The 27,612-nt window shown below is 37.2% G+C and overlaps 1 protein-coding gene across 2 annotated transcripts in view; it reads left to right on the forward strand.

Moving 5' to 3' along the window:
• Window positions 1-27,612, forward strand: part of TTC27 (tetratricopeptide repeat domain 27) — a 92,027-nt gene that overhangs the window by 7,419 nt on the left and 56,996 nt on the right. For both annotated transcript variants that reach the window (XM_081314226.1, XM_081314227.1), the window contains exons 3-9: window positions 72-201; window positions 2,793-2,933; window positions 3,537-3,639; window positions 10,605-10,769; window positions 20,722-20,858; window positions 21,832-21,944; window positions 22,736-22,802. In XM_081314226.1, the coding sequence (XP_081170352.1) occupies window positions 72-201; window positions 2,793-2,933; window positions 3,537-3,639; window positions 10,605-10,769; window positions 20,722-20,858; window positions 21,832-21,944; window positions 22,736-22,802 (856 nt within the window). The remainder of the gene's footprint in view (window positions 1-71; window positions 202-2,792; window positions 2,934-3,536; window positions 3,640-10,604; window positions 10,770-20,721; window positions 20,859-21,831; window positions 21,945-22,735; window positions 22,803-27,612) is intronic.

A 27,612-nucleotide genomic window follows, 5' to 3' on the forward strand; every position in this document is an offset into this window, starting at 1 on the left:
TATTAAAGAATGATAGATTCCTGTTCTGTATTCATTTATATATAAACACAACATTTTTATGTGTATTGCAGACAAAGTGTGGTGTTCCTCCTTGCTGTAGGGAGCTTACAGCTGTTTGCACAAAGCAACTGGACTGGACCTCCTACTGACTTAGAACCTCAGGATTTTCTTCCACCTGAAATATTGCAACAATATAATGAGGTACTTTTCCCCACCTTCAATCGTTGGGCGACTGAAAAATATTCCTTTTAGTACTAGAGAAATGGCAAATCTGAAATCAGCTGTCACAGTATGAAACTTGTGAACCCTTTCTGTTATTCTGAAAGACTTTTCCATTAATATAATAATATAATATAATATAATATAATATAATATAATATAATATAATATAATATAATATAATATAATATAATATAATATAATATAATATAATATAATATAATAAATATAATATAATATAATATAATATAATATAATATATAATATAATATAATATAATATAATAATATAATATAATATAATATAATATAATATAATATAATATAATATAATATAATATAATATAATATAATATAATATAATTAATATAATTAGTATAATATAGGTATTCTACAGCTAATGTTATATATACCTTTCTCATTTCAGATTTTAAACATATATGTTGCTAAAAAAGGAAAAAAAGTCATAAACATAAATTGTAATTGTACACTGTATAGATTGAACTTTGGTCTTTACAGGACATTCTCCTATGGTTATATTTGAAGGTTTACTTTGTTAAACAACATCACAATTCATTTATTATAATTCCTATGTGCACTATTAATTGTTAGTGGTATGTAGGACAGTCTTCTCGTTTGTATTGGTTGACCAGGTAATTTAGATTGGATCCAGTGATGTTCTGCTGGTGGGACAGGGGCTTCTTCTGTATGAATTCTTTGGTTCTACCGGTACTTAGCTTTGAATTGTTTCAGAATATGTAGTCGAAGGTTTAGTCTTTTTTTAGCTGAACAATCCTTCATTGTTACAATTTGTTTCTTGCTGTTAATTAAAGCTATGCCTGTATGTTACCCCACCACCCAAAATTTAAATTAGGTGAACAGTCGTTGCTGGTGAATTGGTTTCTCCTTCTCCTCCTCTGTCCTGGGAGGAGCAGAGGAGATTGTTGTTGTGCAAGGGGAAGTTAAGTGACTTTGGATATAGCCAGAGTTAGGTTACTCAGAGTAGGCTGTGCAAAGCATTTGCAGGGATGCTTTACAAAGTGTCCATTTTCAATGCATTTTAACAATCCTCTCTGGAAAGTGTGGCCCAGCTGTTTTGAGGTCTCTCCCAGGTTGTTTCTTTAATCCTGTTCAAACATAGGCTATTTTGGTGAAAGTATTGTTATTTATCATGTATGTACATGTGCAGACTCTAATAAAGACTGTGAAGCAGCCGTGCTAATCCCTTCAGAGAATGTGGCTCCCCTCCTATTTGAGCCTTTCCCCCAGTGCCAGAGTGGCAGAGATGGCAATAAAACTGCAACCTTGAGACAGGTCTGGGAGGAGACACATCCTTTGCACTCCTACAGCCAATAGCCAACTGAATACAGCAGCAAAACAAATAAAGATGTTTTTCCTTCAGAAGGAGTGGTTGGTCCAAAAGACAGTGTCGTGGTTCCAATAGATGAGACCAAACAAATCAGAACTCTGAGACTGGCTTTCTGACAGAAGGCTCAATCCCCGCCCCCCACAATTCAACCGGTAGAAATGACCTTGGTTCCCACAGGACAGAGAATTTTTTAGACCAGCAGAAAACTTCCACTTCCCCCTCCCATTCTTGTGGCAACCTAGAATGAGCAAGATGGCTTCAGCCAGGTTCATTGTAGAGTTGCCAGAAAAGGAAAAGGAAGTGCAGAGGCCCAGTAAGACAAAAGCAGAAAATAAAAAAAAGGGGGCAAGAGGTCTACATGATGGCCATTAACAGAAAAAGAAGAAATCTCAGAGGGGACTTAAGACAGAACAAGGTCAAGAAAGAAACGTTGGTGCATACTAGTAATAGCATGGAGCACAGTATATAGGCCATTGTAATACAATAATAGTAATTGAATAGTAATAATATAGAATATAGTAATTGTCATAATAATAGTAATCATAATAATGTACTAATATGAAGCACTCACATATCATTGGTGAGTTGCAGACAGATGCTGCATCTGTGCTCCCACCTGTTCCAAAGGATCTCTTTGAAACTGAATTCAGTGCACTACATGGAGTCCTCAACATGCTGGGTCACTTAACAACTGTTCAAAGTTACGATAGTCACCCCCAACAGCGATTTACAAGCCATTTTTGAAGTTATGACAGCCGCACGTACCTCCCCTCCCCCCACAGTAGCATGATTGCATTTTGGGTGCTTGACAACTGGATCCCCTTTATGGATGTTTGCAGTGTCTTGTGGTCACATGACTGCGATTTGCATTCTGTTTTGCTGATTTCCAGTGCTTGCTTCTGATTTCTGGCAAAACAATGCCCATTGGGAAAAATTAACACCAGCAACAAAAAATGTAAATATATATATATTCACTGCCCTGAGTCCTTTGGGAGAAGGGCGGTATAAAAATTCAATAAAATAAATAAATTATATATATATATATATATATGGTTGTGTGATGCCATGACTTACAACTATAATTTCAGTTTCAATTGCCATCCTAAGTTGAAGGCTGTACACACAGCCACTAAACTATGGTGTGTCTTCTAAAATAATGAGAAGCTGCCTAATATGACTTTCTTTCTTTTTTTTACCGTTTCCAGACCAGTGCATTGTCAACTTCTATCTTAGGGATGCTGGTTCTAGATGGTGAATCAATATACAGCTTGGCCACCCACCCTATCTTGTTGATGCTGGCTAGGGTCATCCTTGTGAATTCCAGAAATAAGCTAGAAGCTATTCAGGTAAAGAAAAACAAGATTGGATAATTGTTCTTCTTTCCAGATGAGGAACCATTAAAGGGTGAGGGAATAGCCATGTTTTTCAGGATACGCTTCTTTGAGAAGACATTTTATTCTCTCGCAGCCATAGGAAACTAAGTCAAGTGCATAAACGCCGAATAATGTTTTAAATATTCGAAGGGCCTTTGAATTTGGTTAATCCATTTGCCTTTCCAGCTCACTTTATCATCTGTGATCCCCTTGTGAGCTTTTCTGAGTTTTCCCTGGGCTGTGACTAAACTTGGCATTTTCAGACAAAAAAAGCAAATGCTCTGCCCCTGAGTTGTGCGTCAATATTTATTGACTGGATTTATATTTCACCTTTTTGTTCAGGAATTGCTCAAGGGAGTTAATGTAAAAATAAAAAGATACAAATTAAAACAAAAGGTAACAGCAATTCAAATGACAAATACTAAAAAAAACCCATATTCAATCTATACTACAGGTGCCATGATCTTTTTTCAGATCTTATTGTTAACCACTGTTTGACCGCCATGTGCATGAATTAAAACCAAATAGAAACAAGTGGCTCTGATGTTTGAAAATACATTTTTTTCTCACTTTTAGACATTGCCCTGGTGGACACTACGATGTATTAATCTCCACCAGCAGCTTCTAGAAGAAAAGTCACCTGAACTCTTTGCTGTTGCCCAGGCCTGTATACAACAAGGTATAATTCACATTGGCATTAACTATTAGTGGAGATTCATTCTTAGTTTATAGGGATCAAATTGCTACCCCGAAGGCTATTACCTTATTTTTTAGGATTGTCTTTAATCTGAGAGAATCCTAGGAGCGAATGATTTTCAATGCATTTTGTGTCTGACTTAGAAAATCCGTATTCAGAGGGTCATCTTGTTTAAAATCATGGTCCCTGGCTGTTCTTAGAAGTGGATGAGACTAATGAACTGTAATCAGTTCTGTCCATGGATTGTGTAGCATATCATCTGAACTAGGGACTTTGGCTCCTTCCAGTTAGAGTAAGCTGAAGAAAATCATCATAATGCTTTCCTAAATGTCATAGTGAAACAGTGGAAAGTCAGTAGCCCTCCAGATGTTGTGGAACTTACCATGTTAATATTGAGAGATGTTGTTGAGTCAGCAATATTAGGAGGATTTCTTTACATTCCTGATCAGAAGCTTTAAAGGACTATTGATTATGTTTGTGGAAGTTTGCCTTTTAATATTGTTTCTTGGGGGATGTATTTTTAGCATGAATGGTGAGAGAATCTTTTTTTCTTCGTTCTGTTTTTATGGGGAGAAAGTAGCTATACATTTGCACTGGTTTTTTTGTGAGATGTGTGTAATTCTCTGTGTGTGTGAGAGAGTGTGTATGCGATTGTGTGTAAGGAGCCGTGGTGGCCAGTGGTTAGAATGCAATATAGGTAGCCCTTGGCTTATGACCACACCTGAGCCCAAAATGTCTGTTGCTAAGTGAAACATTTGTTACGTGAGTTTTGCCCCATTTAACTTACCTTTCTTGCCACAGTTGTTAAGTGAATCATCATAGTTATTAATTAGTGACCGGGTTGTTAAGTGAGTCTGGCTTCCCCATTGACCATGCTTGTCGATAAGGTTACAAAAGGGGATCACGTGACCCCAGGACACAGCAGTTGTCATAAATATGAGTCAGTTGCCAAGCATCTAAATTTTGATCATGTGATCACAGGGATGCTGCTATGATTGTAAGTGTAAAACGGTCATAACTCCTTTTTTTAGTGCAGTTGTAACATCGAATGGTCACTAAGCGAACTATTGTAAATCCTTGACCTTATAATAGCTTATAGAGCTTACAAGCTTACAGAATTAGCAGGCTAACTCTGCCCACTGCCAGGAGTTCAATCCTGACAGGCTCAAGGTTAACTCAGCCTTTCATCCTTCCGAGGCTGGTAAAACGAGGACCCAGATTGTGGGAGGCAATATGCTGACTCTGTAAACCACTTAGAGAGGGCTGTAAAGCACTCTGAAGTGGTATATAAGTCTAGGTGCTATTGCTATTGTCTTTGTGTCATTATTGACTCCTGGCAATTGCCTAGATTGGTTCCTGCAGTTTCCTTGACGATGCTTTTTGGAAGTGGTTTGACATCACCACCTTCTCAGGGCTGAGAGACAGGCACTAGTCCAGCTGTGTTTCTGCTTAAGGTGGGAATAAAATCCTTATCCCCCAGTTTCTAGCTTGATGCCTTAACCACTGCCCCACACTGGCTCTCAGGTTCTTGTAGTGTGTGTCTATTTCATAATTTTATTTTTTTTAACTGGGTAGCATTGATAAGATTTTTGTCAAGAGTAGCTCAGAGCAGTATTTGTGCAGAAAGATCTTTGGTGCAACATGCTTTGTCTCTGTGATGTTGAGTTTATGTCTCTTTCTCAGCAACATCACTTCCCAATTTATGGAATTAAAAATGGTTGTGCTGTGTGGGGCTAAATGTGCAATTTCGTAGTTGTAAACCTAATTCTCAGCATTTCCTTAAGGATGAAAAGTTTGGTGGGGGAGAAAAGCAAGAGAACCCATATTGATTTTCAGCAGTCTTATTTTTAGCTGTATTTTCTTTGCTGTTCTGACTTGGGAAGAACATCCAGACAAACCAGAAATAAGCCAGAGATCTGCCCCTGGACATAAAAGCATGTTTAAAACAAATTCAGATTTATAAACTCAAGTGCAAAAGAAAAAAAAATTAAAGGTATGTTTTGAGGTTCAACTAATCTTACCCTGTTAAACTGATGAAATCCTGTGTAAACCAGGTCTGTTCTGTATCAAATAAGCAATATAGTAAGGCTGTGCAGTGCTCCAGTTTCAAAGGGGAAAAAACAGATTTAGAGTATGTATGTGTGCAAATATTGCATCTCCTTAAATAAATGGCTTCTCCACTGTGATCTTATAGGAAGATACAGGTCCATTAAGGAATGGCTGGCAGGTGCAACAAGCAAGTTTATGTGCACTCTGAATCTTTGAAATTGGATCCCTGAATAATTATCCGCTACATTTCCTTAGGCTTAAAAGTGCTGTCAGATCTCCTATTACTCTCTTACAGTGGCTGAGAAGAAAATAGTAACATAGCAAAAGTGATCCCATTTTGATTTATCCCAACTCAGTAAAGACTAGCATATATAACAGAATGTTCAAGATTGGATTTTGGTAATTCTTAAACAATTGATATAAAAGACTCTTTGTGGCCTTATTATATGGGTGGGAAATATATTCCCATGTTCTGCTTGCACAATGATAAACTTTAGAAATTGACCTTCTTAAAAAAACAAGATGCTGCAACTTGAGATAATGTACCATTTACTGGTTTATTTTTCTTCTTACAAAATAACATTAATCTTGATTTAAAATAAGATGTAGTAATGCTGACTAATGCTTCTATGAATTACGAAATAAGGCAAATTAGGTTTGCAAGACAATACATTATACTTTAGACCAAGATTTCTCATATTTAAAAGCATATGATATCATACCATATTAGATTTGTCAGTATACTAAGCATCTTTTTATAGAAAGGACATCATTGCACTATTACTAATATCTTGCGACTTTCATTTTAAAAACATGAAACAATGCTTGTGTCTTAAATAGAGAATATTTAATAGACCTGTCATTCAGTTCTTGAGTCTAGAACTGTAATTCTTTCATACATTTTATACATAAAACATCCAGTTTTTGTTCTCTCTCTCAGAAAAATCCCTTCTCATCCCAAGCGTAGTATGGGTCTTCCTCAATCTCAGGTGCTGGACTAGAGGCCTGGGAGTTTGAGGTTCTGTGCAGTATCTTAACTATCCCTAGGACTGTACTCTTCTGGATAGAAACCTCTGGTGTTGTTCCTGGGATCTGCTGGAGCCACTCCCCCAGCTTAGGAGTCACTGCCCTGAGTGTTCCTGTCACCATTGGGAAAACTTTGGCTTTTAACAGAATAACAGAAGTGAAAGGGATCTTGGAGGTCTTCTAGTCCAACCCTCTGCTGAAGCAGGAAACCCTATACCATTTCAGGCAAATGGTTGTCCAATCTCTTCTTAAAAATCTCCAGTGTTGCAGTACCCTCAACTTTGGTGCTTTTCATTCACAGAAAAGTAACTTTGTCAGAGCTGCACAAACTTACCTACCACATCCAACTCATCTTTGTGTGCCATCTTAGTGATTTCTGAATGTTCCGGATTTCATCCAGTAACAGTGGCTTTGATACTCACCAGATCCTTCCTGCTCTCTTTCCAGCTTGTGTACAGTCTTTGGGTGTTGGGCTTGGAGTGAAACCTCTGTTCATTGTGAGGAGCTTCACATTGGAAGTCTCCATGCCCTTCTTTGCCCAGCTTACTATATCAGCGGGATAGCTGATGACTTGCAGGACAAACATGTTAATGGTGTGGATCTTGTTTTTCCCACTGAGCTGGTTCTTTAGGACCTTCTTATCCTTGATGGTACTTGAATGTTGCTATCTTCCTTACCTTCTTATTGTGGTTCCCATCTGACTCTGAAATAACAAAGTACTTGTAGCTGGCCTGTATGTCTGCTATGTGGCCTGCTGATAATTCCATTCCATCAATCATAACTATCTTCCTGTCTTTACTATTATCTGGCCACACCTCTCTGAATGACGTCCCAGTGTCCTCACTATAAATCTGTGTCAGGGGTATCCCCAAGTTGATGTTGCATTCTCTCTTAGCATACAGCTTGATGTTATCCATGTAGAGGAGATGACTGATGGTAGTTCCACTCTTGAACTGGTATCTGTATCTAGTCTTTGTGAGTATCTGGCTGAGGGGTTTCAAGACTATGCAGAACAGTAAGAAGAATAGTGCATTGCCTTGATAAATGCCACACTTGATGGCCACTTGATGTGAGCTGTCTTGAGTTGACTTCCGGTGTTATTTTCCACAGTCCCATTGAGTTCTTAAGGAAGATCCTTAGTATCCTGTTGACACTATATAGCGCCAGGCATTCACAGATCCATGTGTGTGTCATTGAGTCAAAGGCTTTTCCTGTAGTCAATCCAGGCTGTTTTCAAATTGATCTCTAGACCTTGAGTCTTGGGTGACTGTCTCTGAGCAACTGATGTTTTGAGCCTCCGGTGTTGTTCCCAGTGCCATTCTGAGTTGTGCTCATGTACTGGTCCATATGGTCCTGTGGCTTGGTTATGATGCCTGATAAGACTTTCCATGTTGTGGGGAAGCCAGTTATCAGCCGGTAGCTGACAGAACTATTCCATTGTGGTGGTCTTTCATGATCAGCACTGTCCTTCCTTGTGTTAGTCTATCTGGGTGGGAGCTTGCTACTAGTAGTTGGTTCATCTGTGCTAGACATTAATGCACTGCTGTTAGTTTCTTTAACTAGTAGATGTGGATCATGTTTAGCCTAGGACCCAGTTTTCATGTTCTTGATCTGCTGATGGATGTCTGCTACTGTAATTGTGGGTGGTTCTTGATCTGGGAGATTGCTGTGATCTGCTGCCAAGTCCTGCAGCCACTTTGCACTTGTGTTATGTGTCTTCTCTTTCTCCCATATGTTCTTCCAGTACTGTTAAGTTTCTGCTGTTGGTGATTTTGCTTTCATTGTGTTGTTGTATTGCAGTTGGGAATGCATCTTGGATGGTTCTTTGGAGAACAGGGTATTTGTCTTATTGGCCTCTGCTTTTCTAGTGTATCTCCTTAGTTTGGTAACCAGTGCCATGAGTCTTTGTTTAGTACAGTATCTGAGTTGCTTTAATTTTAGCTTTTAATCTCATTTTCTGGGGAAGTTATGTCTTGTTGTTCTTGATCATATAGCCAAGCATCTCCAGGATTACAGCAGCTGTAGCATATACCAGTTCATTGGTTTGAGTTACAGTGGGGCTCTGTTGGCATCTCCTAGCTTACTGTCTGATGGTACTTCTCCCCTGAGTCTTGAGGGTTGGCTGTAGCTAATTTGTCCAGGAACTTATACCTCAAAAGGCAGCTGTGTTTTGTAATGAAGGGGGAGGCAGTGGTGTTGGCTGCACAACATGTGGCTGCACATGTGATTGTTTTTCCAAGTCATCTTGAGTCCAGTATGTAATGTATAGTTGGTCTGTCTCAACTTGTGAGAGTAGCTTCCTCTGCACTATTTTGACGCATTGGTAAACTAGCTGTTTCTCCATGAATGTGTTTGCAGGTCTTCCATCCTTCTATAGTTCCCTCATATGTTTCATATATCGCCTCTCGCATTTGGTTTACTGTTATGGTAGCGTGCTATCAATTCCAGGGTCTCTTTTCTAGTCCATGTATGGTTTGTTTCAGTAGCCCACTTATTGTCAGATTGTCCTATTTTCCAAATGTCTGATGCAGACCTTGTTAATCTGCATGATTCTGATATTTGAAGTAGGCAGGCGAGGTGTTAGGGGTCCTTAGTAAGGTAGGTACCACCCAGGATTTGAACCTCAGTATCCTGCATCAAAGACTGGTGCTCTAACCACTAACCACTACGCTATCCAGCTGTTCTGTATGTATGAGTGTGTGTGTGTGTGTGTGTGTATGTATACATACCCATCCATCTCCTCTTTAGATTTGAAAACAGATACAAAACCACATGTTTTCTATTCTCTTGAGTACAATAAGATTTTTTTACTCTTTATCTTATCTGTGTCCTTGGCCAAATGCTTGTGAACATTTTTTAAACCCTTTAAAAATAATTTGGTTTCCTTCAAGCAAAACAGGTTATTTGGAGATGAATATATATGCCTGTAGTTTATCAGCTTTTTAAAATTGGTCTAAAAATAAGCCTTTTTTCATCTTCTTAGATGAAATTTACATTGTGTTTAATTCTTAAGACCTATTTTTTTTTAAAAAAATACTGCTTCTGGTACAAAGGATTGCATGGGGGTTTGAAGAAAAAACTCTATGCAGGAAAATAATGCCTTTTTTCAAGATTGTCTTTTTTTTTTGGCCAGTAGAGCAATGAGGTTCTCAGTGATTGACATTGGAAGTATTGTTGAACAGATTCTCTTTTTCTCTCCCTTCAGTTTTTCTCCTTTCCGTTTCACCTTTGCTTATGCTTATATTTTACCACCGATATATTGGTCTCTTCTATACTCAGAATTGTTTCCTAGATTAATATTTGCTCTGAGGTTAATGGTATTTGTCATTTTATGAAGATCAACTGCCAAGCATCTTAGTCTTTGGTTTTGGTCTCAACTAATAAGGGTCTCCGTCTCTCAGAGAAAAAGAAAAGAGCTGTGTTGCCCTTAAGCAAAAACCTGTAGTGTATATTGGAAGGAGACAGATGGAAATATGGCTAAGAGTTAAATCATGTACTCAAATATTTAAAGTACACAGTAAAATGGAATCTGGATTTGAATAAGATGGTATTCGACCTTAGCAGGTCCTAAGGTGGTATCAGACTTCGTAGTCTCACAAATGCTGACCATCAAAAGTTAAAATAAAGTGTGTGTGTGTGGGGGGGGGCTCTTGCTATTTACGTATCATTTTTCACAAGAGGTTTGGAAGTTGCCAAACTGGGAAATTTGTATTTAAAACTTGGTGTATAAAAATGCAGATCAAGCAGGTCCACTTTCAATTTAAACTTAAGTTTATTTGCCTAGGGAGTAGTGAATCTGGTGTGTATTTTTCTGCTTTTTATTATGTTTTCTTCACATTCTGTTTCTTAATCTTTCTTTCCCTTTTTTACAGTTTTTGAAATTGAGACTTTGTTCAACGACGATGAATGTTGGCATCTTGCTGTTCAATTTCATCTAGAATGTGCTTACACATTTTTGAATTATTACGAGTATAAAAAAGCCAAAGAACATTTCCTTGCAGCTAAAGACATAACTAAGTTACAGATTGAGTTGACAGGTATGTTCTTTTCCAAGTTCTTGAATATTAATCTTTAACCCTAAGTGTGTCTGCATCACTTGACAGTTTAAAAAAGAAAGAAAATGGCAAAACGTGAAGAGGGCAACAGTCTCTATAATACTTTTAATGAGCCTCTCAGAAATTCTCTTCATTAAAATTCTAGATTAGTTTCAGAAGTTTACTAAAATTGTAGTAATATTTTGAAAATCTGTGGAAGGCTGAGGGCTTTTGTACATGCAGTGGGATTTTCTCTTGCTGTCTTCCCCCGTGTGCTCTGTCGAATTTCTCTTGGAAACACTTTGGAGTAAATTTTGTGGCAATGTGAGTTCTGTAACAGGAAATGGATTTTCTCCATCCCTCCTTTAAATTTGTTCAATTTCCATCTATCCTTCGCCAAAAGATGGAACAATACACCAATAAAACAGCAATAAAATGCAAATAATATAAAACCAAAATAGGCACAAGCATTGCAAAAATTAATTTTAAAAAAATATAACAGCAAATTTGCATGCAGTTTCTTGGCTCATGATCTAATTTAAATGTGTTTAAATGTTGAGGGGAAGGTTGTTAAAAGAGAGCTAGCTGACCTCTTGACAAGGAAAGTCTTCCCTTGAATTTCTGCTGAATGTATCTCAGATGTTTGCAGAACCTCAAAGCTGAATAGATTCACTTAAGTGAAACTGAATAGAATCTTATTCAGGAAAAGTAAGTGTTTTTAGATCTCTGTACCTCCTGTTTAATCATCTTGTATAATAGAATGGAAGGCAGAGAAATAAGAAAATCCATCTTACACTTATAAGAAGCTTCTGCTGAATCCAGGCTCTTTCATTAATGGAAGGGAACCATCCAGCCCTTTGTTTGGAATGTAACAAACATAATGTCATGTATGGTGCTGCGACTTTGAAGTTGCAGATTTTCTATTTTTTCCCCACTCTCTTTGCTTGAACCCAGTATCTATTATGAAAATTTCAGCACTATAATAAAACAAAAAACATACACCTATATGCAGAGTCTGTTCTTACTTGGTATTTTTTCCAAAAATTAATGACTTTAATGAAGTCCCCATAACATGTCATTTATCTTCACTGACAGGCAGGACAGATATCCTGCCATAATATAATTCTGCCCTTCTGTGTCGCACCTACGTTGCTACACATGAGGCTGACAATATTGGCATGTTGTCGTGTTGAGAGTTTTGAAAAGTGTGGATACATAATTGTGTGCATTTGCATTTGGCCATTGACAGCCATTGTGCACTTTATGGCTGCCTGATACAGAAGGAAAACAGTATTAAGGATAATAGCCAAAGAGTTTCTTTTGCAAGAAGCTCAAAAAAATGTGCACGTTTCTCTAAAAGTACGGTCCACAGGGAAGAAAAGATAGGAGAATGGGAAGGATTAGCATGCACAAGAGAAACTATGACAACAAATTACCAGTACATCTCACTAGCCAGAAGATAGGGTTGGAAGGCTGGAGGTTTAAATTAAGTCTCAGGGGAGCAAATGTTTTCCCCTTATCTCTGCAAGTTCTGAGACTTGAATCCTTATTTGAGGAGCTCTCAGTAGAATCCAGTCTATAGCAGAAGTTATAGAAGAGGTGTTATTGGTTCCAGTTTGTACCTGATCTGCCTCCTGCATTGCATACTGCCTGTCCTACCAAGCATTCTTGGCAGGGTTATTCTTGTGTTGTCAATTGACCTTAATTTGGGAGAGGATAGAAGACTCATGGTTTATGACTCCAACTAAATGAATTCCATTCTCTCCTAACAGAATTCTATTTTAAAGCTATCTGGAAGAAGAATAGCTTTAGGTGTGCAGAAATAAACATGTTCTAGTAGATCACAATGTATTAATATAGAGCCCAGGCCACAGGAAGTAATTGTCCCATTGTACTTTGTCTTGTTGAAGGCCCATTTGGAATAGTCCAGTTCTGGATACCACAATCTAAAAAGAATATGGATAAACTGGAATACATTCAAAGGAGGATTATTAACTTGGTGAGGGGGCTGAAAACAGTGTCCGGTGAAAAACAAAGAAGATGGGTGTGTTTAGCTTGCAGAAGAGAAGATTAAGAGGAGATGTGAGACAGTAGTTTTGAGATATTGAAAGAATTCTCATGTAGTGGAGGAGCTGGACTTGTTCTTTGCCACAGCCAGAATTAAAGGGCTAAAGCTGGATGGATTTAGGTTGGATATAGTGGAAGAAGTTGCCTTATGATTACTTTTTGTCTGTTTCCTGGCCACAAGTAATCCTTTCATGGAATCAGGACATCTATAATCTGGACATCTATGCTTTTCCACTTTCAGTTCCAAAAAGAGCATCACTATATATATTCAAAAACTATTTACTGAAATGTGTTGAGGTTCTACTAACAGGACACCTGAAATCTTCAACAGATACCCAAAGGCACAGCAAATATCCAAGGATAGTGCACCATTGGGTATCTCCATTAACAGGCATGTTCCCCTTTACTGGAGGTCTTTAAAGAGAGGTAAAAAGTTATATATTTGAAATGCTTTAGCTGATTTTGCACTAGGAAATTGGACTTGATCTCTGATGTCCCTTCCAGTTCAAGATTTTGTGAAAATAGTTTTTTTACCCAGTCACTACCAGCAAAATAGTAAAACTGGTTTAGCAATATGCCTGGAATTCTCAAACTTACCTAGACATGTAGAGTGGTCCTTATTTTCTGGCACCTTATCTAACTTACCTTGATTATGAAATTACATCTGGAGGCATTTTGAGATGTGATTGGCTCCAGTATAAAAGAGCTAATGTATTATAGAAATAAGTAGTTTTTAATGTAACACATCTGTAGATGATCACATGAAATCTATCTTCTTTTGTTTGTAGTAGGAAAAGCAGATAATTTGCATAGACACCACTCTTGCATTGCCTTTATTATGGTTATTTCTGATAGCCCCATGAAATATTTCATGATTTTCTTCTTCCAGTATACTGGTGATTTGTTGATATTTTAAAAAGCTTATTTGCTGAGCCTAAAGCTAGATAAGATAGATGTGCCTTTATTCCCAGTAGTGTTTCCCATGTGTTTAAACTTTAAAATTGAATCATATGTCATGGATGTTGATATCTGTGGAACAATCGCAATAGTTGGATTTTAAGATATAATGATTTAGGTCAGGCATGTCAAACTCGCGATGTCTCGGAACTTTTTCCCATTGCCAAAAATGGGATGGGCACGGTTTCTCTGTGACGCTCCGGCCCACGGGCCGGCAGTTTGACACCCCTGATTTAGGTAGTATTGGAATGCGTTTGATCTTTAGATACTCATTAATAAATAGAATTAGTGCTCTGTTTTAATCTGTAGGCATATTTGGAATGTTGAGAATTTACTGTGAGTATTCTCACAAAATAGCTGCAAGAGGATAGAGAGAAAACATCTATTTAGTGGCATAGGAATAGTCTCCTATTATACCCACCATAATCAGTCATTCCCCCCCCCCCCCAAGAATGCTTATAGAGGCCACTTGGAAGTTCAGAGGTATTGTTGGAACTGAGAATAATTCTGGACACTGGCATATTGATTTGCAGCAGGACAGTTCTTAACATGCACACTCTCAAATATTTTAGAGGTTGGAAGGCATGTAAATTCTACCTGTAAATGGAGATACCCAATGACACAGTATCCTTGGATATTTGTTGTGCCTTTGGGTACCTGCTGAAGATTTCAGGTGACTTGCTAGTAGAAACTCAACACATTTCAGTAAATAGTTTTTGAATGTATATAGTGATGCTCTTTTTTGGAACTGAAAGTGGAAAAGCATAGATGTCCAGATTATAGATGTCCTAATTCCATGAAAGGATTACTTGTGGTCAGGAAACAGAGAAAAAGTAATCATTCCAAAGTTATAGTCCACACCAGTCAGGGTTCCAAAGAGTGAAGGTCAGGGTCTAAGAACTGAAGAATAAATCTGTCACATTCAAGTGCAAAGTAACTAATCACACAGGCTTGCAATCAGAAGATGTTACTGCCAGAAATGAGCTAGAAGGGAAGTATATTATGCTTGAGTATATTTATTTTATTTTATTTTATTTATTAAATTTTTATACCGCCCTTCTCCCGAAGGACTCAGGGCGGTGTGCAGGGCAATAAATATTGAAATATAAATACAAAAGTTAAAAAAGATTAAATAATTATGCCCAATATAATACAACAATTAAAACTATGTTAAAATCAAATCCAAACCCCAAACCCATCAGACCAGGCCGGATTGTTCAAATAGATAGGTTTTTAGATCACGTTGGAAGGAGCGAAGGTCGGGGGCCATCCGGAACTCAACCGGCAAGCGGTTCCATAGGTCTGGCGCGCCCACAGAGAACGCCCTCCCCCTGGGGGCCACCAATCGACATTCTCTGATCGGAGGCACCCTGAGGAGGCCCACTCTGTGGGAGCGCACTGGACTGTTATGTCTCCCTTCTTGATGGTGCGTAGCTAACTACGTGCCCACTTACAGCCATTCTTTCCTAATGGGCACTTTTGCAATTTTATTGTATGTAATGTTTGTGTGACAATGGTGTATAAAGAATAGCAATACCACTTAGACATATATAGTGCTTCATGGTGCTTTACAGACCTCTCTTAAGTGGTTTACAGAGTCATCCAGTTACCTCCAACAGTCTAGAGTCCTCATTTTACCAGCTTCAGAAGGATGGAAGACTGAGTCAACTTTGAACTGGTCAGGATTGAACTCCTGGCAATGGGCAGTGTCAGCCTGCAATACTGCATTCCAACCACTGCGTCACCAGGGCTCCTCAAACAGTAGGGAGAAACAGCAGGGAGGAATACAGTAAAAAAACAAAAGGAAGAAAGGATAATCCAGAGAATAACCCCATGGTCTTAATTTAAGTGAAGTGTGTGAACTTGTCATTTTTACTTAAACAGAAACAGAGTTAATTGCTTGTAAATGGTAGAAATATCATTTAAGGATGTGACATGGCAATTACCTTGTAGTCATATATTGTGCAAAATAAATAGAACTGATTTTCATGCCTTTTAGAATATACTTACTCTAGTCTTACCCTCCAAAATTAGCATTAATTAGTCTCTTCAGTTAAAGAAGCATCAAGTAGGAAAAAAAACATTGACACATCAAGACAACAGATATTGAGCATTAAGACTACGTACCCAAAAATATTTTGAAGAAGTTCATTGGACCTTGCATGACCATAGCACCTTTCTCCTGCTCATTAAAGAAACATCCTTTTTTCCTAGACTTCTGTGCCAGCACGAAAAAGTTGCAGCTGCTTTGAATGTTGCATTATGAGCCAACTACATAAAAAAATGGAAGTCTGAAAAATGTGGGCTGCTTCATTCAACAGAAACGAGATGGTGTGGTCAGGCGAGGTCCAAATTACTCCTTCCAAATCATTTGTATATAGGAGCAGAAACCTGTTTTGTTAATATCACACTTTGAATCCTGGGGCATAAAACACTCAGACATTAACCTTCTTAACCACAGCAAATCTTTAATTTGGATTGAGGCAGTTCATTCAGGAATCCATTTTTCTGCTGGGCTTATTATTTCTATTTTTATGGTATCTTTTTTATCAGAACTGGAGCTTCTCTGGCACAAAAAGCTACATACAGCTTTTTTTGAGCACAAAGCTCCCTATCTTCTGAAAGTGCCTCATTATTGATTTGGCTCTTTATTCTATGACAATGAATAAAACTAATGATATATTAACTGAATTTTTTTTCTGTCTCTCTCTCTGTGCACATGCCATTTTTTTGCTGATTAGCAGGCTCTAAGAGCCAGTGTTTTGTCTAGCTAGATGATATGCAGGCTTCCTTTTATCTTTTCCTATGATTTGTTGGATTAAACATTTTGTAATACATTACATGTGGCTGAATGTGAGCAGCTGATCTCTATACATGCACTTCAACCATATTTTATCCATCTATTCATTATTAATGTTCTAATCCTACCATTTCTCAATGAGTTTAAGATAGTACATAGGAGTAAGGTCTCTCAATTTTATCATCACAACAACCCTGCGAGGTAGGATCAAATAAGAGGCAGAGCCTCGAATGTCACACAGGGAGTTTTGTGGCCAAATGGAAATTGGAACCTAGGATTTCCCATCTCAGTATGATATCTGAACTACTTAGACCACAATGGTTATCATGCCATATTAGAGTTTATTTAGTGAAGTTAATGTACATCTAAAAAATGGTCCAGCTTTCCATATATACGTTCCTTCTTTAATTAACAGCTTTAAACTGAAACCCAAAGAAAGATATTTGTCTTGAATAAGTTACAAGGGGAATTCAACTTAATATGATGTCATCACCTATGAATATTGTGCTAAAAAAGTAAGTCTTAGAAATTATGTAACTTAATTTGAGGAGCATGTGACACCATCTGTACTTTAAATTATTTAGAGTGTTGATTTTGGATGACAATTTATGCATAACTTCTTGGTGGTGTTATAAAATGAATTACATTTTAAAATTGTAGACAGTGGGAAGTTAAGCTTCATTTGTGAAGATCTCACTCTCCTACACCAACTGTGTTTTAAAAAGCAGCCCTTAGTATTTTACTGTTCTACAAGATTTCAAACATTTTCCTTGAAGTTGGCCAACTGGTATTTCGAGTCAGCGTGGGATAAAATGTGACATTATATAAATGCTCTGTAGTTTTTCTAACATTTGATATAATACAATGGGGATTTCTTCCCAATATACTTAAGGGAAAGGATGTTCTGCAGAACTGCAGCAGGGAGAGAAAAGTGTTAACACTTCTCTTCTGATGTAATCTTTATAATTATCATGGCTGAGATGGATTTCTGGAAATAATAAAGGCTTGAAATGATTTGGCTCTAAAACTAGAGTTGGTGAGTCTCCAGTCAATGATTTTAAAGGCAAATATCTGTTCCTTGAACAGTAACTTTTGTCTTTAGCCTCTGAGACACATAGATTCATTTTTTTAACTTCCTGTTTTTTTTCTTCTTCACCTTCTTTTCTTCTTGCTTTCTAAACTACCATTATTTTCTTTGATTTCAGAACCAAGAATGTAGTTAGTGTGGAATAGTGTAACATTTTCATATTCTATTCTGATTGGAATCACTCATATTCAATCTTAATATGGACTGCTTTGATTATGGTTATTCAAATAAACTATGATTAGACAAGCTTTGGCTTACTGCAATTGGTAAACCCAGCGTATAAGGGCTATTGTGCTGAAGCACATTGTAGCTCCAACTGTGGAATCTCAAATTTATGTTTTAAGCTAGAATGCATTATGGATTATCCATATGGTTGGAATATACCATATCAAAAATTAAATAGAATTGTACTTTAAATCTGGATCAAAGATCCATACTTTTTATTCAAAATAATAGAAAATGGAAATATTAATTGTGGTGGTGGTATCCCAATTAAGCAAGTTAAATGGGATATGTCATTATTAGATTTAGCTGTAGCATAGCGGTTAAATTACTTGACAGAGAAGGTGTATTGTATTCAACCAGCAACCAGACTAAAAGAAACAAAAGTCCTACAATTTAGTTCTGTTTGGGTTTTAAACAAGCTTTGTTAGTGTAAATATTTTAAAAGTTTGCTTTAAATCTGTACTTAAAAGAACTCAAATGGAAGCAGTAATATTTACAGTTTAAGGGTTTTGTGGTGCTATAATTAGCTCCATGATTTATTCTTTATTATGGAATTTAATTTTGGCAGAATTATTATTTCTATAATATTATTTTTTATGCTTTGCTCCCCACTAAGCAATTTTTTCTTTCCCTATTTGAAGTTGAATTGCCAAACTTGGTGTTCTTTCCAGTTGCTATCAGTATTTTGGGGAACTCTGGCTAGGACCAAGATATAATCTGTTGCTGTTATTTGTAAGTTCCCAAGACCGAGCATGCTAAAATAGCTTCATTGCTGACCATTCTTGGAAGAATCCTAGCAGCTGAATGTGCAAAGAGGTCTGAAATTTAGCTCATCAGGATCTGAACGCGAACATGTTCAGCTTTTTATCCCTATTTCAGCCTGAGCAAATTGCTTCACAGCTTTTTGATTTGAATGAATTAAATAAATCTTGCAAACAACAGCAGCATTTATACAAAAGTCAGTCCATTTTATCTCACATTTTGCCTTTTTTGTTTTTTTTAATTTTGATCCCTGGCAATCTTAAACCAATTAGACCTATATTTTTGTGGTTGTTTTTTTTTAAAAAACAAAGACTTTAAGTTAATCACTAATTTTCAGATCAGTTTGAGAATTGGAACTGGAAGAGGAAAGGAAGATAATACTGCAGATATCTGAGAAACATAACATGATAAAACCAATACCATACTTTTACTAAATCTGCTTTAAGCCACGAAAATGTAGTAGCAATCACAATCCTGAACAGACAATCTGGGGTCAAAAGATGGTCAACTGGGCACCAGAAAAGCAGCTATAGGGTGTTCTCCCAGCAAAAAGATGCCATACTGGTACTAACCTGCTTACTCCTGGCATGCTATACCTGTGGACACAAAGCAGGGGGAGACTGACTGCCAAGATGCTTCTCTGTGCATAATAGACTCCTGTGGAAGGAAGCAATGGGTTGTCCAATCCAAACTTAAACTATGGAGTTTTTTTACTGGGCCACGTTGCCGTAACTGCCTGCAATTCAAGCTTATCAAAAAATTTTTATCTTTAAAGGCTAATAAATTGAAGCACTGTATAGGAATACAATTTTTTATTAATTTTCAGACTGAGTTCAGTAGATAATTGAAAACTAAAGTACATTTTTTTCTGATGAATTGTTACCATTGCGTGGGGAAATGTGACTGAAAAATTAATACAACAGCAACAGTGTTTTGCCACTGCTTCCTTCCTAGACTGAGAGAGAGTAACTGGCCCAAGGCTCAGTTGGCTTTGTATCTAAGGAGAGACTAGAATTCACAAGTCACCTGGTTTCTAGCCTGGTATCTTAACCACTGCAACAAACTGACTTTCATAATTATTGAAACCTGGTTCCATTTATACTAGTTATATTAACAAAGTGTTTCCTAAGAATTACCTTCATCTTTACAGATGCATTAAAAAAATCCTCCCTTTTTACGACCCTGTACTATTAAGTACAGTTTAAAATTTCTATACCTCTGTAACATTTGTATTTATATATGGATATACATATACATAAGGGATGCAGTGGCTCAGTGGGTTAGGACGCTGAGCTTGTTAATCAGAAGATCGGCAGTTTGGCAGGTTGAATCCCGAGTGCCGCGTAGCAGAGTGAGCGCCTGTTACTCGTCCCAGCTTCTGCCAACCTAGCAGTTCAAAAGCACATAAAAATGCAAGTAGAAAAATAGGGACCACTACGGTGGGAAGGTAAAAGCATTCCGTGCGCCTTTGGCATCTAGTCATGCCAGCCACGTGACCACGGAGATGTCCTCAGACAAGCGCTGGCTCTTTGGCTTTGAAACGGAGATGAGCACCGGCCCCTAGAGTTGGAAACGACTAGCACGCATATGCGGGGAAACCTTTACCTTTATACATATACATACACACCTCCATTAATACTGTGCATTTCTTCTTAAAAACATAAAAAATTGTATATGCCTTTAATCTTCAATTATTTTACTTAACCGTGCTGGTTAAATCATGAAATACAGAGCACATATACTTTATAATATACTTTATACCAGATTTTATGATTTATTATATCATCATCATCAACATCACATATCCTGGAACTCAAAATTGTTTTAAGTTATTTTCAGCCCAATTATTACCTTGCAAAGTAAATTTCTGGCAGCAGTTAAAGTTTCCCAAAATTAAGACATGCATTATTGTCTTTAAGAAGTTGGAAACAAAGTTATTTGATCACAAGCCTTTAGAGAATACCAATATCATTTTGCGTGCATAAAAGGCCTATCTCAAATTCATATATTCTGTACTCGTGATGAATTTCTGTTTTGTTCTAATGTTTTTTTTGCAGGTGCTCTGGGAAAAAGAACAAGATTTCAGGAAAAATATGTAGCCCAACTGATACTAGCTGTTCAGAGGAAAGATAACATCCTCCTTCCTTACCGAGAACTTAGTCCAGCGCCTACTCCACTGGAAGATTTAACTAAGGTATAGAAATGAAACAAATATACTATCTTTTGGAAGGCTCTGCCTTCGTGTGGGTTGTCATTTGTTTTGTGCGTAGATATCACCTTCAAGTACAGTTTTGTTTTCCCCATCCTTTAATTAACTACTATTTGTAAGCTGCCCTGAGTCTTCGGAGAAGGGCGGGATATAAATGGAATTAAAATAAAATAAAAAATAAATAAAAATAATTGCCTATGAGATTAAGTCTGTTCTGCACATGGAAATAAGTATGAATTTGTTTGCATCTGTTTCTATGCTCCCTCACCTTCTACTGTAAGTGACTTACATTTCATTAAAATTGACAGTTAAATCAACAATAATATACATGTATCAGGCACCTTAAACCAACCTCCATTCAAATAGGACCCCAGTCAGGATTTCCTTTCAATACAGATTTCAGCTTCAGAGGAAATGTATTCATCAAGGCCACAAGTGGAAATTAAAATCCTAAGTTCCTATCCCCTGCTGAATTTCCAATAATTAATGTACACACAGTTGCTATATATTGAAAGGAGAGAAGGATATATATTACAAAGAAAAAAATGTAGTAAAGGGCCTTCCAATAAAGTTTATTTGTGGCGATAGGATCTTTCTTAAGAGAAACTCTTCATACGTTTTCAAGAAAACTTAGGATTTCTGAATTATAGTTTGAAGACCACTAACTGGAGTATATTTCCAAACCATTCTGTTTCTTCAAGGAACTTTTTATTTTTCAGCCACAGCCCTGGAGTTCTGTCAGCATTCCTAGTTCTTGCTTAAATCATCTTCAACACAGTTGCTCTTGTGCTAGCCAAGAGAATCCTTCTCTATAGCTTAGTCAAGAGGAGAATTTATGTTCTTGGCAAAGCTAAAATCAAATGCTGCTGTTCAAGATATTTTTTATGTTATTACTGCAACTTCCAAACAGATGAACAACTTTAGATGTAATTTATCACTTGTGAATTTCCCCCCACAGAATTATGCTTTAGATGATGACACCGTACTAAATGAAATAAAGTTTGAAGAATCTCATCAGAACCAGATGCCTGACCTCTGTGCAGAAGAACTTGCTGTAATCCTTGGAATTTGGTAAGCGAATAAACTCGGTTCCATCATTGTCATTGCCCAGTTATAGCAAAAAAGCAAAGATAGGCTGGTTTTAAGAAAAGGCTAAAACACACATCAAAGTAATACCTCTACTGACCAAGCACAGATAGTGTATTAGCTTTTGAATTATCTAAAACCTCTTAAATTATATGTGATATAAATAATATAAAAATGTTGGGTACGTCCACGTATGTGGTTTAAAGGAAGAAGCTGATGATGAAGCCATCAGATGTGGGAGGAACTGAAAACATTAACTTATGTTAGATGCTGCTTTGAATCCAGAATGACTGGAACAAGGAATAATGACCTATTTTTGAAGAGACAAATAGGTTCAGCTCTTTAACAATCATGTGTAGAAGATGATATTTTGAGAGTTGGCACATATTTTATCAATGTAGTCTTGTGCACAAGTTACTATGGTAAGAGCAATGGAACCTAGGTTCAAGGCTACCTTCTCTATGGATGTTTTACTGCACGACCTTTGTGTTTGATATGGGGAAAATGGGAGTGCTGTCTATACTACCTTGAGTTTCTGTAGGAAAGGCAAGATAGCAGGAACAAAACTAAACAAGTAAATTAGTTTTGGTAGCTTTGTTATAGCCTCTAGTTTGAGTCTCTAGTTAACCATCTGTAAGGATTGCAAGTTTAGTACTAGCACTCACGCACACACAAATACACAGACGTGTTCTTTCCCCAATACTTAGCTGAATAGAGCTGAATGTTTGGAATTTCAGAAAGCTACATGAATAAAAATGTGTTCTTTTTTTTAACAGTATAGACTTTCAGAAAAACAATCCTGTCCATAAACTCACAGAAGAGGAGCTACTTGCTTTTACATCAGTAAGCAACTGAACAATTTTTTTTCTTTTAAAAATGTTTTCATGTGTTTATTGAATGGATCACATGTTGACGTGCCTGCTGTTTCTCAGAGAAGGAGCTTTTATGTACATGGGGAATATTATATGGAAAGAAGCAAAGACCTACCTAATCCCTGGTTGAATAATGAAAATAGAAAGCATTTTTACTTTATTGACTATGATACCATAATTGTATGATTTTGGTAATTGTCATCTCATACAATTGTTTTGAATAAATTACTGTAGTTCAGCTCTTGAATCCCTGCTGGCTAAGAGTACAGATTATGATAAACCATAGACATTGATTAACAACTGCTGAATTAAAACTATTCTGGTTAATAAAATATGGTCCATGCCTTCACAAAGTGTTTCTTAGGATCATTTTGAAAAGCTTCCAAATCCATTTTATAAGTGATGCAAGGCAGTTGTGGATGGTACAAATTTTATGGCTAGTTTCATTTGTTTTGGATTTCCCAGAAAATAATAAAATATTCACAGAATGTAAGTATATATTAATATGTCTAATATGTTAGAATACATTACAGATAGTCCTTAACTTGCAACAATAATTGAGCCTGCAATTAAGTATTGTGGTCATTAAATGGGTTTTACAACTTTTTTGTGATAGTTAAGCAAATGCAGCAGTCGTTAAGTGAAAACAGTAGTTGTTAAGCGAACATGGTGATCGTTAAGTGAATCTGTTTTATTCATTGGATGATTTTTGCTGGAAACCAGGTCTACTGGAATCTAGCAAAAAAATGTCAAAAATCATAGTTATGCAACCGCAGGATGTTGCAAATGGCTGTAAAGGTGAGCTGGTTGCTAAGCACCCAAAATGTGATTGCATGACGGGGTGTTTGCAGCCATCGGATCTTTGAAATTGGATCTTAAGCTCCTTTTGAGGGATCCATTGTAACTGAACACCCTCTAAGTGACCAGACTTAAATTGAGGACTATCCTTATTTTCAGAAATTCTCAAGCTAAAAAATGTTTATTTTCATGATTAAAATCTAGAAATAAGTAAAGTAGGCTTCCCTGGCTACATTCTTTTCAGAAAGTGGAGATTGAAGTCTGAGATAATGGGGAGCAGGAGACTGGGGAAGATGGATTTAATTTTTCTGAAGAATTCCTGAGTTAAATTTCTCTTTGTCTGAATTTCTATCTACTCTCTTGCTACCCTTTTGTTACTCCAGCATGTGTAGGTAGGCTGTTTGTAAAATAGATAAAGAAAATATCAAGAGCATCAAAGGTGATTAGGGGACTGGAGGCTAGAACATATAACGAACGGTCACTGGAATTGGGTATGTGTAGTTTAATGAAGAGAAGGACGAGGGGGGACATGACAGCAGTGTTCCAATATCTCAGGGGCTGCCACAAAGAAGAGGGAGTCAAGCTATTTTCCAAAGCAACTGAAGGCAGGACAAAAAAGCAATGGATGGAAACTGATCAAAGAGAGAAGCAACCTAGAATTAAGGAGAAATTTCCTGACATTTAGAACAATTAATGAGTGGAACAACCTGTCCCCAGAACACATGAATCCCTTCTTCCCAGATATACTACTCCTTATTATACTAAGAAGGCCTGATTAAGAATCTGTATTTATGGAGACTTGGTTGAATTTGGTACTTTAAATCTTTTAAAGTCTAGAACTGCCATTGGGACATTCAGCAGGGAAGAACTGTAACCACTGCATATAGTGGCTGAAGGGCAGCTTTGAACGATATTCTACCTCTTGTTTTTGATTTTCTTGAAGCCATTTATGATTTTTGTTGGGGCAAATAGACTGTAAAGAAAGCAAGTGGAAGAGTTTAGTCTGCCATCTGGTGGCTGATTCTTAAAAAAAAGCACTGTACAGTAGTGTCACTTGAACTGCTTCATTTCCAAAGTTTAAGTATTGCTAAGAATGGACCATAATATTCATTGATAGGTTTAATGCTGAATATTTATGATTTGAATGTGTTTTATGATAAAAATTAGTGGAAATGTTTTTAAAGTGTCATACCTTTGGGTAAATTTTCTAACTCTTAATGCAATTCTGAACATTTGTCTCAGCCGCAAAAGCAGAGTTAAACTTTCAAGCCCTGAGGTAACTTTTTGTGAAGAGCTTCTTCAACATTTGTCAGTCATATTTGCTTGGTTTACATAAAAAACTAAATATGGAAGGAGTATTGGTCAATGAAGTTAATGTCATGTTTGACCTCCTCTCCTCTATCAACATGTATGTGTATGTGTGAGCAGGCATCTTCTCAGCCTACATGTGGATTCTTAAATCTGCAGGCTGGTTAGATGGTTGTCATACATTCATCAGATATCTGCTTAAATATAGCTATTCTCAAGAAAGGAGACCTTTCCAAGTACGTTGAAGTAATCTTAGCATTGGCATTTTAGGTCAGAGTCCTAATAATCATCTTTCACCTCAGAAATTCCTGATCAAGGAGACCAGTGCTTTTTTTTGGGCCCACTGCATTTTAAAAAATGCATTTGTGAATGCGTTGAATGCCTTCATTTGAAAACAGGGTGTTAGGTATTTAAACGGTATTATGTATTCTGGTTTCTTGTTTAAAAAACTTGTTATCATATGTGGTGTCTCCATAGTTGTTCTTGGTGACAAAGCAATCAAAACCCTCAGCAGAACTATAGCATTCTAAAAAAATAAATAAATCAATTTCTGTTAAAAAAATTTATGTGCCCTTAATATCGAACATTTGTTCAGTTACTGTTCTAAGCACTGAAAAAGGAAACTTATGACTGGCCCTCAAAGGTTTGGCTGTCACAACACTCTTACGCAATTTGGGCGCTTGGCAACAGGCTCACGCTTATGTTGGTTGCAGTGTCCCATAGTCATATGACTTTTGCAGCTTTCCCTACCAGCTTCACACAGGTAAAGTCAATGGGGAAGCCAGCAGGGAAGGTTGCCTGGTACCAGCCACCTCTGTTTGCACTCATGCATTCTGGCTTAGGGACGCGGTGGCTCAGTGGGTTAGGACGCTGAGCGTGTCGATCAGATGGTCGGCAGTTTGGCAGGTCAAATCCCGAGTGCCGCGTAGCAGAGTGAGTGCCTGTTACTCGTCCCAGCTTCTGCCAACCTAGCAGTTCGAAAGCATGTAAAAATGCAAGTAGAAAAATAGGGACCACTACGGTGGGAAGGTAACAGCATTCTGTGCGCCTTTGGCATCTAGTCATGCCGGCCACATGACCACAGAGATGTCCTCGGACAAGCGCTGGCTCTTCGGCTTTGAAACAGAGATGGCTTACCTGCCTGCCTACTGGCCTACTTCCAAAGCATCTGGAACTCGTTTAACAACCCAGAAACTTGCTCAGTAACAGTCATGTGTCATCACACTTTACAATCACATTGCTTAGTGATGAAAATTCCACTCCCTATTACTGTCATTAACTGAGGACTGCCTATATACCCATTTCTTGCTTCAGTTGTACACAGATAGTCTCAATTAATACTAAAAATCCTCAATGGAGACTTTCTGGAATTACGTTCATGTTCAAGAGTAATCTTTCCCAAGCTCTGCATTACAGATATTTTGGATTATAGCTCCAGAGGTACAGTCCGCCTACCTGACTCAGATTTTCTGAAAGATGCTAAGTACAAATTCTTGAACTCTGTACAGGGTTCTTACTTTGGCCACAGTTATATAAGGCACATTAAAGGACAGCTTTAACAGATGGACTTTTGACAAGACTCACCATCATAGCTGCTTTTACAGTTGCCCTGCACTTCAAAAATAGCTTGCTTTGGGAACCTCTGAGCTAACAAAGGAGTTAGCTGAAAGTGGCTATAAGTGAAAATGCAGTTGTCAAGTTTAATTAATAATTAATATTAGACTTTACTGCAATTTGTAAAGCATGATTAGACTATGGAGAAGGGGATGGGAGTTGCTCTTTTGGATAAATTCTCTTTTTCAAATTACAAGTTGCAAATATTTGCTCCTCAGATATTTTCAACTTACAGAAGAAGCATGTAATCATCCTAGACTGAAATACTTTTTCTGTTCATCTTTTGCTGCTTGCCTCCATTTGTTTGGAGGAAAGTAAGAAAACATTACAAAAGGGGAAAAACAGGATTAATTCGATCGAGGAAATGGCATACTGTCAAAAGCCTGGTTTGAAGGTGGACCAGATGGCAACGCATGCTCTGCATTCCGCTCTTGTTTATCCTTATTTCTTATAAGTCCTCAGAACACCTTGACGTAAAGAAAGGAGAAAGTTCATTTCATCCTTTTTCTCACCTCTGCACCTCATCTGATCTAACACATCTCATAATTTCCCCCATGGCTCTGGCTTTGAAGCTTGAATTATTTATTATAGGCAAGATAGAAGGAAAATGGTTTAGGGTTGATTCCAAAGAACCATGAAGAAATTAGTTTTTAGTGTTGTTGTGAAAGAGTTTGCATAAGCATTTTATTTACCCTGACATAATTATATTGCCTAACTTAGAAGCATCTAGGTGAGTTGGCTTGATTTTGAAAAATCAAACTTTAAAAAAAGTCAAACTTTGTTATTCCTTAAATGGGAGATGATTAGGAAGTACCAGATCTGTAGACTAGTAAGACAGTCACTAAAAAAAAGATGACAACAATCATTTTTGTATTCTTGCAGAGAAAATTATATGTCCATGAATTAAGCTCGATTAAGAGGAGAAATTAATGCTATTTAAAACAGAAAAATCTGTGGAAGTTCTTTTGCGATAAAATTCAGATGTGACTTATTTAATTCTTCTAGGCCAGCAAGATAAACTATATATTATTATATTTCTTTGTGTAGTTTACAATCATAGT

The sequence above is a fragment of the Vipera berus genome, assembly GCF_964194415.1.
Source record: "Vipera berus genome assembly, chromosome: 1".
Classification (NCBI taxonomy): Eukaryota; Metazoa; Chordata; class Lepidosauria; order Squamata; family Viperidae; genus Vipera; species Vipera berus.